Source organism: Schistocerca nitens, chromosome 10 (assembly GCF_023898315.1).
Source record: "Schistocerca nitens isolate TAMUIC-IGC-003100 chromosome 10, iqSchNite1.1, whole genome shotgun sequence".
Taxonomy (NCBI): Eukaryota; Metazoa; Arthropoda; class Insecta; order Orthoptera; family Acrididae; genus Schistocerca; species Schistocerca nitens.
In genome coordinates, this window is record NC_064623.1 from 215318565 (window position 1) to 215335762 (window position 17198).

General features: G+C 40.3%; 1 protein-coding gene across 6 annotated transcripts in view; it reads right to left on the bottom strand.

Moving 5' to 3' along the window:
* Positions 1–17198, bottom strand: part of LOC126210400 (gastrula zinc finger protein XlCGF52.1-like) — a 261120-nt gene that overhangs the window by 39900 nt on the left and 204022 nt on the right. For 2 of the 6 annotated variants that reach the window (XM_049939636.1, XM_049939635.1), the window contains exon 7: positions 10549–10871. The exons of 3 other annotated variants lie outside the window; for them this stretch is intronic. In XM_049939636.1, the coding sequence (XP_049795593.1) occupies positions 10745–10871 (127 nt within the window). In that variant the 3' untranslated portion in view covers positions 10549–10744. Of the gene's footprint in view, positions 1–10548; positions 10872–17198 lie in introns of those variants that run through there. One more of the 6 variants, XR_007540659.1, reaches the window with a different exon arrangement.

Below are 17198 nucleotides of genomic sequence, written 5' to 3' on the forward strand. Positions count from 1 at the left end.
CAGTTTGCTGCTGCTTGTGAATTTTCACACCATCAAACGCCCGTATAGTTGTGATGTGTGTCAGAAGAAGACACACATCACAACTATACAGGCATTCGGCAGTGTGTGGACGGAAGTGGATCTCCGAGTTGAAACAACATGTGTATGTTCCGTGACACACACTGCACGAATGCTGAAGTTGATGACTGTTGTGATATTATTGGATTTCAGACATTTTGCATATGAGAAAAGGACAGCCATCGAGCTGTAGTTTGTAATGATACTAAGCATGACAACGCGAGAGTAAAGAAACGAAATCTGTTTATAACGTGCGCCTATACCAAGACGCGCGGCCAGCGTTTAAAAGGTACTTTTAAACACTATGACTCGCTGGGCGCAGATATTCAAAATCATTGCCGCAGCGCTTGATAGCAAGAAGCTGCGAAACAGAAGAAAGAACAATTTATCATTTGTTAGGAAAATTCTAGAGTCTTTATAGTTAGTTGTACTTCTGGTCGCCGATATGTTAACATGTACTTCATTAACTTTGATGTTTGGTCGCCGACTTGTTAAGACGTGTTGTGTAGCACCGCTACAAGTTATATTTCATTTAGTGTGAAAAACCACGTTATCATCAAGAAAGAAAACGCTTTTGTAAACCTTGTGACGATAAAAAAAATACTTACGCGCACGCCAGGACATTTAATTTTTACAAAATATCACACATACAAAAGCAGCGATTGTTGGACTGCTCCATGTATGAGAAAAACATAAAAATGTAAGTTTTGTATTCATTGTAAATTTGTTAATGTTTATAGTTTAACGCCTTTGTTCTTTGAGAATATATTGATGTTTCACTGTACAGAAAATCTATGCTTATTCTTTTCTTTAAATTGACCACAAATAATGTTTATGTTTAAATGAACTTTGTTACCGGTTCGCTCTTTATCGCGGTGTCTCGATTGTATTTGGGAGACCATTAATGTGTTCAATTTCCGATCTGACAACTTTTTTTACAAAATTTCACTGTTTTGCATTTTTTTTTATTATTCAAACAGGTCCCTTAGGTAATTTCATTGAAGAGTCTGATTGCGTGAAAGCAATCCGGGTTAAGAGGTCATTTGAGAAAATATTTTCACGCAATCAATCCGTACGTCTCCTAAACACAATCGAGAACCGACGCATCGTCGATCTTTCATTAATTTTTCTCTCTTCCCAAGTCGTACCAAAAAAACGGCCAAGGGGAACTGCCGTGAGTACGCAATCTAGTGTTAAAAGATTGCATTCTTTATCTTGTCGGCAAACATTGCCATGAATTATCATCATCAATGTTATATTTGGTTAAATACGAAAAGCAAAGCGAAAACCTTTTAATGCTAGATGTGGCGCCCAAACAGGGACTTGACTAAAAAAAAACTAATTTGTTCTTTCTATTTTCATGTTACCATCTGGAGAAAACTGGAAGCCAAAACCAGTGATTAAAAAAAAAAAAAAAGGACGCATATGCAGAAAATCGCAGTAAGAATCCACAACAGCAATCGCGCGCAAGACAACTAATGTGAGTACGATTTTTCATTACGTTTGAAGCTTTGCGTACCGAGCATTCAGTCGGCTCGTGATATTCACTCTCTACGCTTTTTTTTCTTTTCCTCAAGCAATTTAATTTCCAAATTTCTGTTTCCTTTTACTATTAGATCCGCCTCTATCGCATCATTTCGCTTACAATAGTTAGAAATAGTTAGGAAGAATTTCTATTGTTGTGCATTTAAGTGAATCACAATGGCCGCTATCTGTGCCAGTTTCAGTGCTGTATAAGTGTTTTTCATTTATTTTATCACTCCCGTTGCCATATTGACATTTTCGTGTGTCAGAGTTTCAATTTTTTTATAACGCACAAGCAATATCTGAGAAATCAGGACGCGAAATCCTTGGCGCACCTGACAAGTGAAAATCATAATTAAAAAATTATCTTTTCTAGCTCGTGCAGTGTAACTACTTTAAATTTACGATGGCTGATGAGCAACCAAGGCAACTTAGACCGCGCGCGGGTGTAAACAAACTTGAATCTCGTAGTGAGGGAACAACAGACGACGAAGCGACACGTGAGCTGTCGGCGCCACAGACCGCGTCGCAGTCACGTGAATGCTCGCTGTCAGATATACTAAAATTGTTTGCTGATATGAAAACCAGTTTTGAAGCAAACATGGCACAGCTTACAAACCAAAGTGACAATATTGAAACGCAAATCAGTCAGTTAACAAACCAAAGTGACAATCTTGGAACGCAAATCAGTCAGTTAACAAACCAAAGTGACAATCTTGGAACGCAAATCAGTCAGTTAACAAACCAAAGTGACAATCTTGGAACGCAAATCAGTCAGTTAACAAACCAAAGTGACAATCTTGGAACGCAAATCAATCAGTTAGCAAATCAAAGTGACAGCAGGTTCAGCAGTTTAGAATCAAGGATAGAGGACATCCAAGCACAAATCAAAAATTCGAATGACACCGTGGAGGAAAAAATTAAAGCCATTACCACTGCTTACGCAAGCGAGCTAAACGCAAGCGTACACGCAAAAATTGATAGTGTTCTTTCGATGGTGGAATCCGCCGAGACCAATATTGGTAGCAAGTTCATAGATATGCAGGCCCAAATAGATGTGTGTAAATCAACTGCGAGTGACTCTTTGAAACATTACAGTGATGTTTCAAAGAGAGTAAGCCTATTGACAGAAAGTGTCAACCACGTTGGCGAGCGAGTCGAAGACCTTGCTCAGCAAATATCCGATGTCAATATTGACAAAAAGATCGCAGATGTCAACATCGGTATGCAATACACTTAATAGGGAATTTGAAGAGTGGATGCAATCCAAAGAACAGTACATTGTCAGCAAGGTACACGCTGAACTAAAGGGTACGGTTAAATCTGCGACAGCAGAAATCTTAACCGCTCCCGGTACTTCTGGTGACACTTTAACCAGTGAATTAGGTGAAATCAGACGAGCATTTAGCCACGATCTTCCGGAATGGAAACGTCAGCTAAGCAATGATATAGATCAACTGAAACGACAAGTTACGGAATTGCAAGGTGACAATCAAAGTGAGTATTCGCTACCGCCAGAACACGATAATCGTCAATATCCCGAGTGTCAGGTCAATTCTCACCAACAGTAAACAATACGCGTGACGAAACTTCCACATCACGTAGTCATGCCGATCAACTAACACTCGTTGAACTAATGCGCGACGAGAGTGTGCTAAAACACAGATTTTTTCAGCCTTTTATACCTGAAAAACGAAATATACATCCAATGGTATTTCTAAAATCATTCACAGGCGCTTTTCCAGAATCATGGAACGACAGGCAGCGGATACAGTTCATCTTAGGCTATGTACACGGTGAAGGATCAATTTGGGGTACAGAAATTATAGACAAATGTCACACCTATGCAGATTTTGAAAAGCATTTTTTGGATAAATTCTGGAGTTCAGGTATACAACAAAGACTCCGAAAGGAAGTTTACAACGCCGAACCTTTCAACACCAAAGGAGGAGGTTTGAGACGTTATTTTGAAAAATATCTACGTAAAATTCAGTATTGGGACACGCCCATTTCAACCAAAGATGTAATCATGATCTTAAAGTCAAAACTTCCTGTGTCAATAAGAGAAAAACTAGTTAATGTGAGTGAAGAAGACCTAGAAGCCTTTCTTTCTGTTCTTGACAATTTGGATATGATCTATGAGGATGTGCGTGCTAGCGCGCGGAATAATTATAATGGACCACCCGCTCCGCAGCAGCACATAACAAATTGCGTCAATGGAATGTCGTACCAACATAACACGGGACAACCAAACGCTCAGCCTTACGGAAATCATAACAGTTTCAACCGCCATAATGGAAAACAATATAACAAATATCCACACCAGAATAGATACAATCCGATTTATCAAAACACACAGCATCAATACGGTAATTCACCGATAAATCACAACGGTGATTACCAGTACCAGAACAACAATACGAATAATGGAAATCTTCACAAGGGAAAGAAATGGAACAATTATAACAGACCACAACAGTACAGTCAGGCGAGCCACTTCACTCCCTCTCACCAAATGAATTTTGCACAGCCGAAAAATGTGACATTTTCTCACCATCCCAACCAACAGTTCAGGAACAATAGTCAGGACAATTCGTCGCATGCTTTTCCTGACACCACCGGTCATAATAGCCAAGGAAACCCGACCATTTTCTACACACAGGCGAACCAAGCACCAAACGCGATGTCAAATAACACGCAATCAAGAGATGCACAAGTCGTATGGGATACGAACGCAAATTTTCGACCTGGTATGTCGCAACATACTAGTCAAGTAAAAATAACTGACATTTCAGCTCCACCCCAGTCGGAAAACCATTAGCAGCTTCTTTATGCCTCCACGGGCAAGTTGCGGAACAAATAAGCTCTCATATCTTTAACCACTCATGCCAACCTAAGAAAAAAGGCGCATGACAAACACATTAGCAAAGTCTTATCGTATCGTATAAATGAACGAGTGCTATTAAAGACCCACTTCAAACCATCTTTGATTCATCATAAGAATCGCAAGTGGAAGCACTTGTATGAAGGACCATATATTATATTAAGAAAGCCGCACATTGGTTGCTATCTACTAGCTGACCCTGAATCTGGACGAATAAAAGGGTTGTTTCATCACGCAGACTTGAAGAAATACCGAGTCAACCATTGAAAATATCTGTTAAGCTGCTAAAATAAAATATACACACACTATAAGTTGTCATACTATGTGTGAAGTACCAACGTATGTAAGAGTAATGCACAGGACTAACACCCTGTCGACCTGCCACAACAAGATAAGTAATTTATATGAGCACCTTAAGTAAAACACATTTATTGTAGGAGAGCAAGATTTGCCTTAGATGTAAGTTAGTTTTAAGTTAATTGAGCCATGAACGGCCACAGCCGAAAGAGCTGACAAATAAATATTATAGTAGGGACGTGCTAAGTGCCACCTGCTACCACTAGTTTTAAGTATAGCAAAGCTCTCTCCTCTTGAATGAAATAAATTAAAATGATCATTCAGACCAGAATGATTGCTCGTAGGTTAAAAAAAAATGATTAAGGTCGCTTACTCTAATGAGGTAAATGTTATGTTATGCATAAGGAGTGTGTGACAACAAATTTTATGAGACCACCTATGAAACGCAGCAGGCAAAAAGCATCAGCTTAGCATATAAGAATCAAGTAAGTCAATAACGATCCAGGTAGCAGGAATGAAGTGCGCAACTCAATTATTTTATTTTAATACGGAGAAAACCGTATACGCTCATAACAATTTTACGGCACAGTGCAGCTGAAATACTTACAAAGATCATTTATAAATAAACTAATTTAGTACTAGAAATATCTATTTCAGGTCCTCGAGATACGACGATTTTTTTTTTAGAAAACCAATTTTACGATACATGGAACAGAAGATAGTTAACGGACACAGTTCACTGCTAATGCATGGTTTAAGTAATTTTAGATACGCATAGAAAATTATTTAGAGAGCTGGATCAGACGACACTGAAACTACTGTATCGATTTAATTATACTATTTGTCATGAAAAACTAAGGTGATAATAATTTATGTTAAGCTCATCATATCATACGTCATTAACACTGTGTCTTCAAATCTCTTCATTCCATAAAAGTGTTTTGTGTTTTCCTCTAACCAGTATCCTTACCATCCTACCTTATCCAGTAGAGAAGTGAATTTTACGAGCTGGTTGCATGATTGATACATACAGGCTATACGAATGGATAGTTGTGACACATTGGTTGTCGACGGGCTATGCTTATTCTCCGCAAATTGCGAGTTCAATTAAGATTTGTTATGTGCAATTGCACGACAGGGAACACCAAGCTTCCTAATTTCCCTAATGGTAGTTTGAACACGAACTGTTCATCACGTAAACGAAGCCACATTGATTATGTCTTCAAACTAACGACGTAATAGAGAGAAAATAAAAGAGCTGAACTTCAGAAAAGAGTAACTATTGTAAAAAGAAAAGAATAACAAGATTTCGAACAAAGTGTAAACCTAAAGTGCCTTGGAAGCACAACTACGAACAAGAGACACGCTTTTCGTCCGGCCTTGTAGTCACAGAGACTAAGTATTTCTTTGCAAATAATTTTTAGACATGATATGTATACTAAATGTTAACTGTACTTTTTAGTAATAATGCAGTCAGTAATAAATGGACACGTATATGCTGCTGCGTGTGAACCGACTGTTGTTGTTGTGGTCTTCAGTCCTGAGACTGGTTTGATGCAGCTCTCCATGCTACTCTATCCTGTGCAAGCTTCTTCATCTCCCAGTACCTACTGCAACCTACATCCTTCTGAATCTGTTTAGTGTATGCATCTCTTGGTCTCCCCCTACGATTTTTACCCTCCACGCTGCCCTCCAATACTAAATTGGTGATCCCTTGATGCCTCAGAACATGTCCTACCAACCGATCCCTTCTTCTGGTCAAGTTGTGCCACAAACTCCTCTTCTCCCCAATCCTGTTCAGTACCTCCTCATTAGTTATGTGATCTACCCATCTAATCTTCAGCATTCTTCTGTAGCACCACATTTCGAAAGCTTCTATTCTCTTCTTGTCCAAACTATTTATCGTCCATGTTTCACTTCCATACATGGCTACACTCCATACCAATACTTTCAGAAAAGACTTCCTGACACTTAAATCTATACTCGATGTTAACAAATTTCTCTTCTTCAGAAACGCTTTCCTTGCCATTGCCAGTCTACATTTTATATCCTCTCTACTTCGACCATCATCAGTTATTTTGCTCCCCAAATAGCAAAACTCCTTTACTACTTTAAGTGTCTCATTTCCTAATCTAATACCCTCAACATCACCCGACTTAATTCGACTACATTCCATTATCCTCGTTTTGCTTTTGTTGATGTTCATCTTATATCCTCCCTTCAAGACACCATCCATTCCATTCAACTGCTCTTCCAAGTCCTTTGCTGTCTCTGACAGAATTACAATGTCATCGGCGAACCTCAAAGTTTTTATTTCTTCTCCATGGATTTTAATACCTACTCCGAATTTTTCTTTTGTTTCCTTTACTGCTTGCTCAATATACAGATTGAATAACATCGGGGAGAGGCTACAACCCTGTCTTACTCCCTTCCCAACCACTGCTTCCTTTTCATGTCCCTCGACTCTTATAACTGCCGTCTGGTTTCTGTACAAATTGTAAATAGCCTTTCGCTCCCTGTATTTTACCCCCGCCACCTTTAGAATTTGAAAGAGAGTATTCCAGTCAACATTGTCAAAAGCTTTCTGTAAGTCTACAAATGCTAGAAACGTAGGTTTGCCTTTCCTTAATCTTTCTTCTAAGGTAAGTCGTAAGGTCAGTATTGCCTCACGTGTCCCAGTATTTCTACGGAATCCAAACTGATCTTCCCCGAGGTCGGCTTCTACTAGTTTTTCCATTCGTCTGTAAAGAATTCGTGTTAGTATTTTGCAGCTGTGGCTTATTAAACTGATTGTTCGGTAATTCTCACATCTGTCAACACCGACTATAGACAAGTAATTAATGGACACGTATAAAAGTGGTGCGTGTGAACCTTAAGATGACGATCAAATAAATGTGAACACGAATTAATAATAACGTGTGAACTGAAAAGGTGATAACTCCAAGGACACCTGTGAACTACCGCGTGTGAAGTAATGTTATAAGTACTTGTACCACGATGTAGAAAGCCGAAGAGTGAAAGTGAGTAAGTGTTGTACTTACCACAAACGGTACTGTACGCCTTTCCACGGACACATTCTTCGAAACAGCTGCGGGAGTCGCCGCATCTGGCTGCTTCCGTAATCTAGAGTCGATGAAAAACTGTATAAAAACTCACACCACTACCAGTAGACACCAAACGCTCTGCTTCTCGCAGAATACTGCTGCTAACGTTGTGGAACTGTCAAGTTATTATCACGTGATTGTGACCAACGGACGTAACACTGTGTACGCTGAGCGCTCAACAATCCATTTTTCTTTGCACAACGAGCGCGGATGCCAAATGTGTTTGAAATGCATTCAAAATAAAATATGATATAGCAATGAATTAAGCACTCATATACCTTGTGAAATTATAAAGACACTAATGGTAAGAGTCTTAAGCTCGAATTTGACATTCGCTACCGAATTTACTGACCAGGCCGAGTAATGACGAAAACGTGTCCAACCAAATAAAACCAGAAAAATAGATAAATATGAGAACTAAGCGTTCCTAAGAGAATGAGATCTTATGTACATAAACAATTGTTATCCTTAACTAATCCAATTTTCTTTTAGACTAAGTTATTAGTAAGTAAGCACATTCTAATACAGATTTTTTTTCTGTATTTTTCATGTACGAAAACATAAATGGAAGCACGGACATGTGTCAAGTGAAATAGAGACCGCCACCATACGGCTCACGCCCGCATCTCGTGGTCGTGCGGTAGCGTTCTCGCTTCCCACGCCCGGGTTCCCGGGTTCGATTCCCGGCGGGGTCAGGGATTTTCTCTGCCTCGTGATGGCTGGGTGTTGTGTGCTGTCCTTAGGTTAGTTAGGTTTAAGTAGTTCTAAGTTCTAGGGGACTTATGACCACAGCAGTTGAGTCCCATAGTGCTCAGAGCCATTTGAACCATTTTTGAACCATACGGCTCAACATGTTGCAGAACCAATCTTCCAGTTCCTCACCCACGACGTATTTCCAACGCAACATCACACCCCGACAGCTACTCCAACTTCCACAGTGAAAGTGATGCCCTACTTTTCCTCCACTGTGAAAGTGTAATCAATTTCCCCACTCAGGTACAGTGCTATCATTTATACCCGAAGTTCTACCACTCCCAGTGCAACTCATACCTACCCAAGTGTAGTGAAACATTTTTTTTTTAGGTCATGAAAGCCACAAATAAGTAAAGTGCTACGTATTTACTGCAAGAAATCTTCGACGAAAAAACGACAAAAATATTCCTGTAATATGTCATTGAAAAACAAGAATGTCAATTTTTTGTAACATATTTTTTTCCACGAGTGCACACAGCACCCAGACTTCCTGCGAAGTCAAGTAATTTATTTCTTTGTTATTTTTTAATTTTATTATGCCATGTATAATGTATCTATGTATGTGTATCTTTATCTTAATTTCTTTTACCGAGAAATGAACATTTGTTATCCTTGTACAATACATTAGAAAGAGCACAGTTCAATTGTCATGTAGTTACCCTATGGACAAGTTACTATCAATTTCAGTCGTACGAATATACTTACCTGATACTCTGTATGTTAACCACTTTGCCTGATGTAGTGTGTAAAATCTATTGTAAAGAAGTTTTGCAAGTAATACTAACTTGTTTCACGAAAGCAATAATATCACGACTACGCGTGAGTCGCGATGATCCTGACGGAGTCATCGCTCCTCACGCGGGAAGCAATGTGATATTATTGGATTTCAGACATTTTGCATATGAGAAAAGGACAGCCATCGAGCTGTAGTTTGTAATGATACTAAGCATGACAACGCGAGAGTAAAGAAACGAAATCTGTTTATAACGTGCGCCTATACCAAGACGCGCGGCCAGCGTTTAAAAGGTACTTTTAAACACTATGACTCGCTGGGCGCAGATATTCAAAATCATTGCCGCAGCGCTTGATAGCAAGAAGCTGCGAAACAGAAGAAAGAACAATTTATCATTTGTTAGGAAAATTCTAGAGTCTTTATAGTTAGTTGTACTTCTGGTCGCCGATATGTTAACATGTACTTCATTAACTTTGATGTTTGGTCGCCGACTTGTTAAGACGTGTTGTGTAGCACCGCTACAAGTTATATTTCATTTAGTGTGAAAAACCACGTTATCATCAAGAAAGAAAACGCTTTTGTAAACCTTGTGACGATAAAAAAAATACTTACGCGCACGCCAGGACATTTAATTTTTACAAAATATCACACATACAAAAGCAGCGATTGTTGGACTGCTCCATGTATGAGAAAAACATAAAAATGTAAGTTTTGTATTCATTGTAAATTTGTTAATGTTTATAGTTTAACGCCTTTGTTCTTTGAGAATATATTGATGTTTCACTGTACAGAAAATCTATGCTTATTCTTTTCTTTAAATTGACCACAAATAATGTTTATGTTTAAATGAACTTTGTTACAGGTTCGCTCTTTATCGCGGTGTCTCGATTGTATTTGGGAGACCATTAATGTGTTCAATTTCCGATCTGACAACTTTTTTTACAAAATTTCACTGTTTTGCATTTTTTTTATTATTCAAACAGGTCCCTTAGGTAATTTCATTGAAGAGTCTGATTGCGTGAAAGCAATCCGGGTTAAGAGGTCATTTGAGAAAATATTTTCACGCAATCAATCCGTACGTCTCCTAAACACAATCGAGAACCGACGCATCGTCGATCATTCATTAATTTTTCTCTCTTCCCAAGTCGTACCAAAAAAACGGCCAAGGGGAACTGCCGTGAGTACGCAATCTAGTGTTAAAAGGTTGCATTCTTTATCTTGTCGGCAAACATTGCCATGAATTATCATCATCAATGTTATATTTGGTTAAATACGAAAAGCAAAGCGAAAACCTTTTAATGCTAGACTGTCCACCATGTCTGTGCCCCTTCAGGTCCTGCAAATGTCTTCTTGTAGATGATGCGCCTGTGCGCTGGATGTCGTGTAACTCTTTCACGCCCGGAGAATGCTGCCTGCTGAGGGAGGCACTGCACTGTGTTGGCCGTCCTTGCAGCCAGTCCAACTCTGCATTGGTACTGCTGTCGTCCTCCACGTCAATAGGGATAACACTTCATAAACACTGAAAAAAATGTGTCAGAACGCTTTGTTACAACAGACAATATTACAAATAAAAAATTATATTGACATACGATGTATACTCAAACGTCCTATAAGACAGATATGAATTCAATGTACACAGCACACTCTGATGATGATGATGATGATGTTTGGTTTGTGGGGCGCTCAACTGCGCTTATCAGCACCCGTAAAAATTCCCAACGTTTGCTCAGTCCAATCTCGCCACTTTCATGTATGATGATGAAATGATGAGGATAACACAAACACCCAGTCATCTTGAGGCAGGTGAAAATCCCTGACACCGCCGGGAATCTCCCGATAAAGTTATAAGCGAGTGGCGTAATGGTTCATCACATGTATTTGATTCATTTTCCTTCCCGATGACTTTAGAAATATATCAAGAGAGTATTCATAAAAGTTACTTGCATCAAATTCAATGATAGCGATGATATTGCTAAGTCAAACAACACGAATCCGAATCCCTGTCATATCATACCTAACAATTTTCTAATAGTGACCAAAGAACTTTAATGCATACTGTATGAGTTTATTTCCAGACATTCCACTAGCTGGTAGTGTTGGCGTGTGTTAGAGTTCTTTTCTGATGGCCTTCCTACTACCCTTAAGTCAACAGTCACTGAAATAATCGAGTGACGTTGCCTCGGCTGGCGTTCGTGGCCACAACAAATGGAAAGTGTACTTGTTGCTGTCTTTGAGTTATGTGAAGTCATATGTGTACAAAACACCAGCAGAAAATGAAGTGGGGTGGTAGGACCCTAGCTGCCAATCTAACTACACAACAGGAATCCAGTCAACAGCTAAGTGGCTGCTGTTTTGAAATATCCTGAAAGATTAAATTGTGTGCCAGACTGAGACTCGAACCCACAATCTCACCCATCGCAGGCAATGATGTTACTGACTGAGCTATTCCTGCACAACTCACGAACAGCATTCGTACCTTTATTTCTGCTAGTGCTCTCCGCTTCCTTTGAAATTTCAAAGAAGTCCTCCCACATACTTGTGGGACAGGCACTCCTGGAACAAAGGATACTGCAGAGTGATAGCTTAGCGAAAGTCTAGGGGCTGTGATAGAATTCAAGCATGGTGGAAGGCTCATGAGTCGACCCTATATGGCCCAGGCGATTGATTTTATTTAATCAGGGAGTCAAAACAGCACTTGATTTCCCCCCCCCCCCCCCATTACCCACACCGAAACTAACTTTACTGTGCGGTGTCTCTCCCTGCCATTGCATTAATGCAAGCCAGTACATCTAAACAGTAGTAACATCTTTACTAGGTCTTTTCAGGAACTAATGACCCAAATATTTGTGCTTTATGGCCTTCAGTGCTTCGCAATGGATTAAATGTGGTGAGATTTCATCCACCTCTCCACATACTTAGGGTTGTTTTCTCTATTACCATCGTGTATAGATGTTTCTTGAAGTTCCCACGGTCAGTCAAACTTACAGCAAGTTTAATCTGCCTCCTGTCCAAGCCCAGGATTGGAGATATACTCTTTAAACATGGTTTTCACATCATTAGCTTGAAATGCTTTATTTTGGGTCTTTGTCCAAAGGTCTACATGCTACCTTCTGATCCAGCAGTGTAGTTCAGTATTTATGATGACCATAGTGATAGTTGGGATAGGTTCCAGTACAACAAATGTGGTCGTTGCTCCAGTCGTGAACAGCTTATCAGTTTTTACGTTATCATCCACACACGAGTGAACAGGGACCTAAAGCAGATTGACCTTCTTGTTTTTCTCTAGCCTCAGAAGGGATTTCTTGCTTTCTGTGGCATTTTGATCTCGCTTCAGGGAATGATAGAAATTTCAGAGCTATTTGGCTGTCTGACTGAATGTATATGCTATGAAGCATGTAGCACATACGTAGATTCTCCTCTGGCATACCCTGATAGTAAATAACTCCACTTGGAATGCTGTAGCTCGCTTCATTAAAGAGACAGTACGTATCAGTCTAGGCTTTGCCCCATACTCTCTGGCCCCAGCAAATTAGTGTTTTTCTGACCCATTAGTCAACCTACAGTACTGACTCAGATTACAAGAGCATTGTTCTCAAGCGCATGGTTCCAATTTCGAGTACCAGTCTGGCAAAGGGTTTCAGTCTGCCACCAGGAAGTTTCAAATCAGCGCACACTCTGCTGCAGAGTAATTCATTCTCGGAACACTCCCCTATGTTGTACGCCAGCCACTGCTCTCCAATATTTTATCTTGACGAGTGCTAACCCTGCAAGTTATGGGGCAGATCACTGAAGTTCGGAAGAGAGAGGTACTGGCTGAAGCATACTGTCCGGTGGGCTGTGGGTTGTGCCATCTTAGCTCAACTGGCAAGGGCATTAACCCAGGTTCAAGACTCTGTCAAGTAAACAACTATGAGAGACTGCAACAAAATTTTACACAGAGCTGTAATGTATATATTGAGCCTAGCAGTCTTCATTTTACAACAGTTATCAGTTAAGTCGGAGCTATAGGGAGTAAGTTGTTTATGCCAACTAAAAAACTAAACATTCATTTCTGACAATTGTTTCCCGGCCACGAAGAACTCTTACTACCTCTCTAATTCTGATCCTAAAAGCTTGGGACATTGTGTGTGTGTGTGTGTGTGTGTGTGTCACACAATTTAGAAATTATTCCTGTTCCCTATTCATCTAAATGACAATATTGGCCTGAGGACTCAACAGACACGTGTGCAGCATTCAGCTTGATAATGCTGATTCCAGGCTCCAAGATTTAGTGGGACTTCGACATGTGCTGAGACTGCTGTGAGCATATTTCTACACAGTTTAGGACAGTTTCTGCGTATTGCGAACAATTTTGCATCCTGGCAGACGAGTATACCACGGGTAGGATGACGTAAACCCTTAGTGGCTTGTGCGAGTTCATGGGGTGTTAGTTTTCAAGCACAGGTGTATGAACACTGCAAGCAGCGGCAAATGAAATTTGGGCACCTGTCTCACACCATGGAGTAACCTAATTACTACTGCGTCCGTATCTAATTACATGCTTGACTCACGACACAACAAAATGACCATTAGAAACAAAACTGTTCCTCTACTTAGGAACAATAAATTGCGCAAGTCCAGGAATCAATGAAACATTGGTGAATTTGGAAGTGGAATTACACATGATCACATGGGATGTGGTAGGGTTATCAATACTGTGACGAGAAAAATGAAATCAAATACAATCAACAGCACGACATATACCTTCTCACAAGGGCAGTTAAGAAACAACAATGGAAACACAGAAAGAAGAATTATTTTCAAAGTTAACAAAGGAAATTCTACGTGAATCGATCATGTTTATGCAACAACAAGCTCCCATTATGGTGAAAAGGTAGAAAACCTTTATGATGATTTACACAAACATACATGTCGGCTAATCTGATAACATCACGATAAGATAGCATTTTCTGTAAGGACAGGATGAAAACTAACGAAAATTCTACAGTGGGGAACACAGTATATCACACGAATGATAACTGTCTATCCTTACCAAAATCATTCAGAAGAAAACAAAGGACAAAATGGAAAATATCTCAACCACCTTCATTTTGTCCACGACAATGTAATGTTTGCGCCTGCAAAGAAACTTCAACGTTGAATTTGGGAGATAACAGAGAGTTCTTCTGACAGTAGCTCTGAAAATCTATTACAACACCAATGAAGCACAGGTTGATAAGTTTTTGTGCCTAGTGATGCATCCCTTATCAGAAACACCAAATGCAATGCGAAAACAGCCGGCCGGAGTGGCCGAGCGGTTCTAGGCGCTACAGTATGGAACCGCGCGACCGCTACGGTCGCAGGTTCGAATCCTGCCTCGGGCATGGATGTGTGTTATGTTCTTAGGTTAGTTAGGTTTAAGTAGTTCTAACTAGGGGACTGATGACCTCAGAAGTTAAGCCCCCTAGTACTCAGAGCCATTTGAACCATTTGCGACAACAAGGATTGCTTGGTCACACCAACGGAGGCTTTCAGAGTCCAAACGCCATTAACTAACAATCCCACCAATTGAGCACACCGATTTGGGTTAAAAAACAGAATTGGCAGAAATGCAGATCATTAGAATACTTGACATCACCACCACCCTCAGTCGATTTAAACGCACTAACTGGTCGTTTTAGGCTGGGACAGAGTTTATTATAAGATACGGCCTATTGAAAAGCCCACGGAAAAAATTCTAACACAAACGACAATAGATAAATCCTAAGATAAACACACGGACAATTTCCTCAAAAAGCTGTCCATAATAGTATCTTTCCCATCAAAGCTCTCAAGATTCAATATCATACAAGCAGGCAATCTACAAGGGTATGTCCTACCACAGTAGTGTATCATGTAATTTTACGGCATGACGTGTTGCAGAAGCATTTTTCGAACCTACAAATGACTGATCGCCACCATAAAAGGTTTATTTTCGTAATGTATTAGACAATTTATTGTTTGGATGTATGTTTTATTTATGCACATGTATCACGAGATGGGTGGGCGCAGCATATCTGCAAGCCAGAATGATGATGAAACATCGTACCACTCTCGCAGTATCTGCTGGTAGGGCGGTTTATTTCTTGTCTTGAGGTCCTGCCTTCGAGACGTGCGACCGATAGAGAAAGAGCTGCCGTGACAATGCCTATGAGGAAAAACTAGTGTAGATTCTCTCAATTGGAAACTGTTAATTAAGACAGGCCGTCTTTTGACTCTGTCCTTATCAATGATTTGCGATGTTCCAAATAATGTAACAACTTTGTAATGAACAGTTGTTGTACAACATATCAGATGTTGTTAACAAGAAGCCTCACATTTAGTTCGAGAGTTGGATGTTGGACTAGTACTCTTTAACTTCCAGCAGCAACTGCAGCACTTTCAGAAAAAAGTTCGATCACAAGAGTTTGCCGAGTGTGTTGAAACAGTAAGGTTAGCAAGCTTGAATAATAGGAAGTCTTAGCTCCCAATCAGACTTTACTTAGTCACTTGACAGCACAGTAAAAAAGCAGTGGAACATCGCACCACCTACCTTCATCAATTACGAACTACTATAAAATAAAATGTTCCCGCGTTTCCAACCGCGTCAATTGCTTCAAACTACACAAGCTTTCGGCCGAGCACTCCTTGGCCATTGTCAAGTGGTATGACTGCCAGTGGGCTGTTGGTGCGCCCTTATATACGCAGTGACGTCACGAGGGAAAAAGACCAAGAGGAAGACCACGACTGAGGTACGTGGATCAAATCGTGAAAGATGTGGGATGCAACACCTATAAAGAAATGAAGAGAAAAGCTGAAAGACGCACAGAACGGAGACAAGCTGCCATTGTAGCTGTTGCAAACCAATCCTCGGATTGACCACTACAGAAGAAGAAGAAAATGACGTCACTGCCGGCAGCTAGCGTATATAAGGGCGCACCAGCAGCCCACTGGCAATGGCCAAGGAGTGCTTGGCCGAAAGCTTGTGTAGTTTGAAGCAATTGATGCGGCTGGAAACCCGAGAGAATTTTATTCAATGTTATCGCCACGAGACTCGGCATTAATACACTACAAAATAACGACCAAAATACTCAATATGCAGTTGACATGGTCTTACATAGCAACTGAAGTCAATCTTCGACAGATATCAGAAGACCTCAATCTCAACTATAGCTAACAATGCAATGATGCAGTAAAAAAAATTTACACTACAGCCTATTAAAACTTAATGTAAGTTAATGTGGATGAATAGGAAAAACAGTCGCATAACGTTTGAATTTGGCGGGGCGCAGCTTGACACAACCAAATCGATTAAATACACTACTGGCCATTAAAATTGCTACACCATGAACATGACGTGTTGCAGACGCGAAATTTAACTGACAGGAACAAGATGCTGTGATATGTAAATGATTAGCTCTTCAGAGCATTCACACAAGGTTGGCTCCGGTGGCGACACCTACAACGTGCTGACATGAGGAAAGTTTCCAACCGATTTCTCATACACAAACACCAGTTAACCGGCGTTGCCTGGTGAAACGTTGTTGTTCAAAATGGTTCAAATGGCTCTAAGCACTATGGGACTCAACTTCTGAGGTCATTAGTCCCCTAGAACTTAGAACTACCTAAACCTAACTAACCTAAGGACATCACAAACATCCATGCCCGAGGCAGGATTCGAACCTGCGACCGTAGCGGTCTTGCGGTTCCAGACTGCAGCGCCTTTAACCGCACGGCCACTTCGGCCGGCAAACGTTGTTGTGATGCCTCGTGTAAGGAGGAGAAATGCGTACCATCACGTTTCCGACTTTGATCAAGGTCGGATTGTAGCCTATCGCGATTGCGGTTT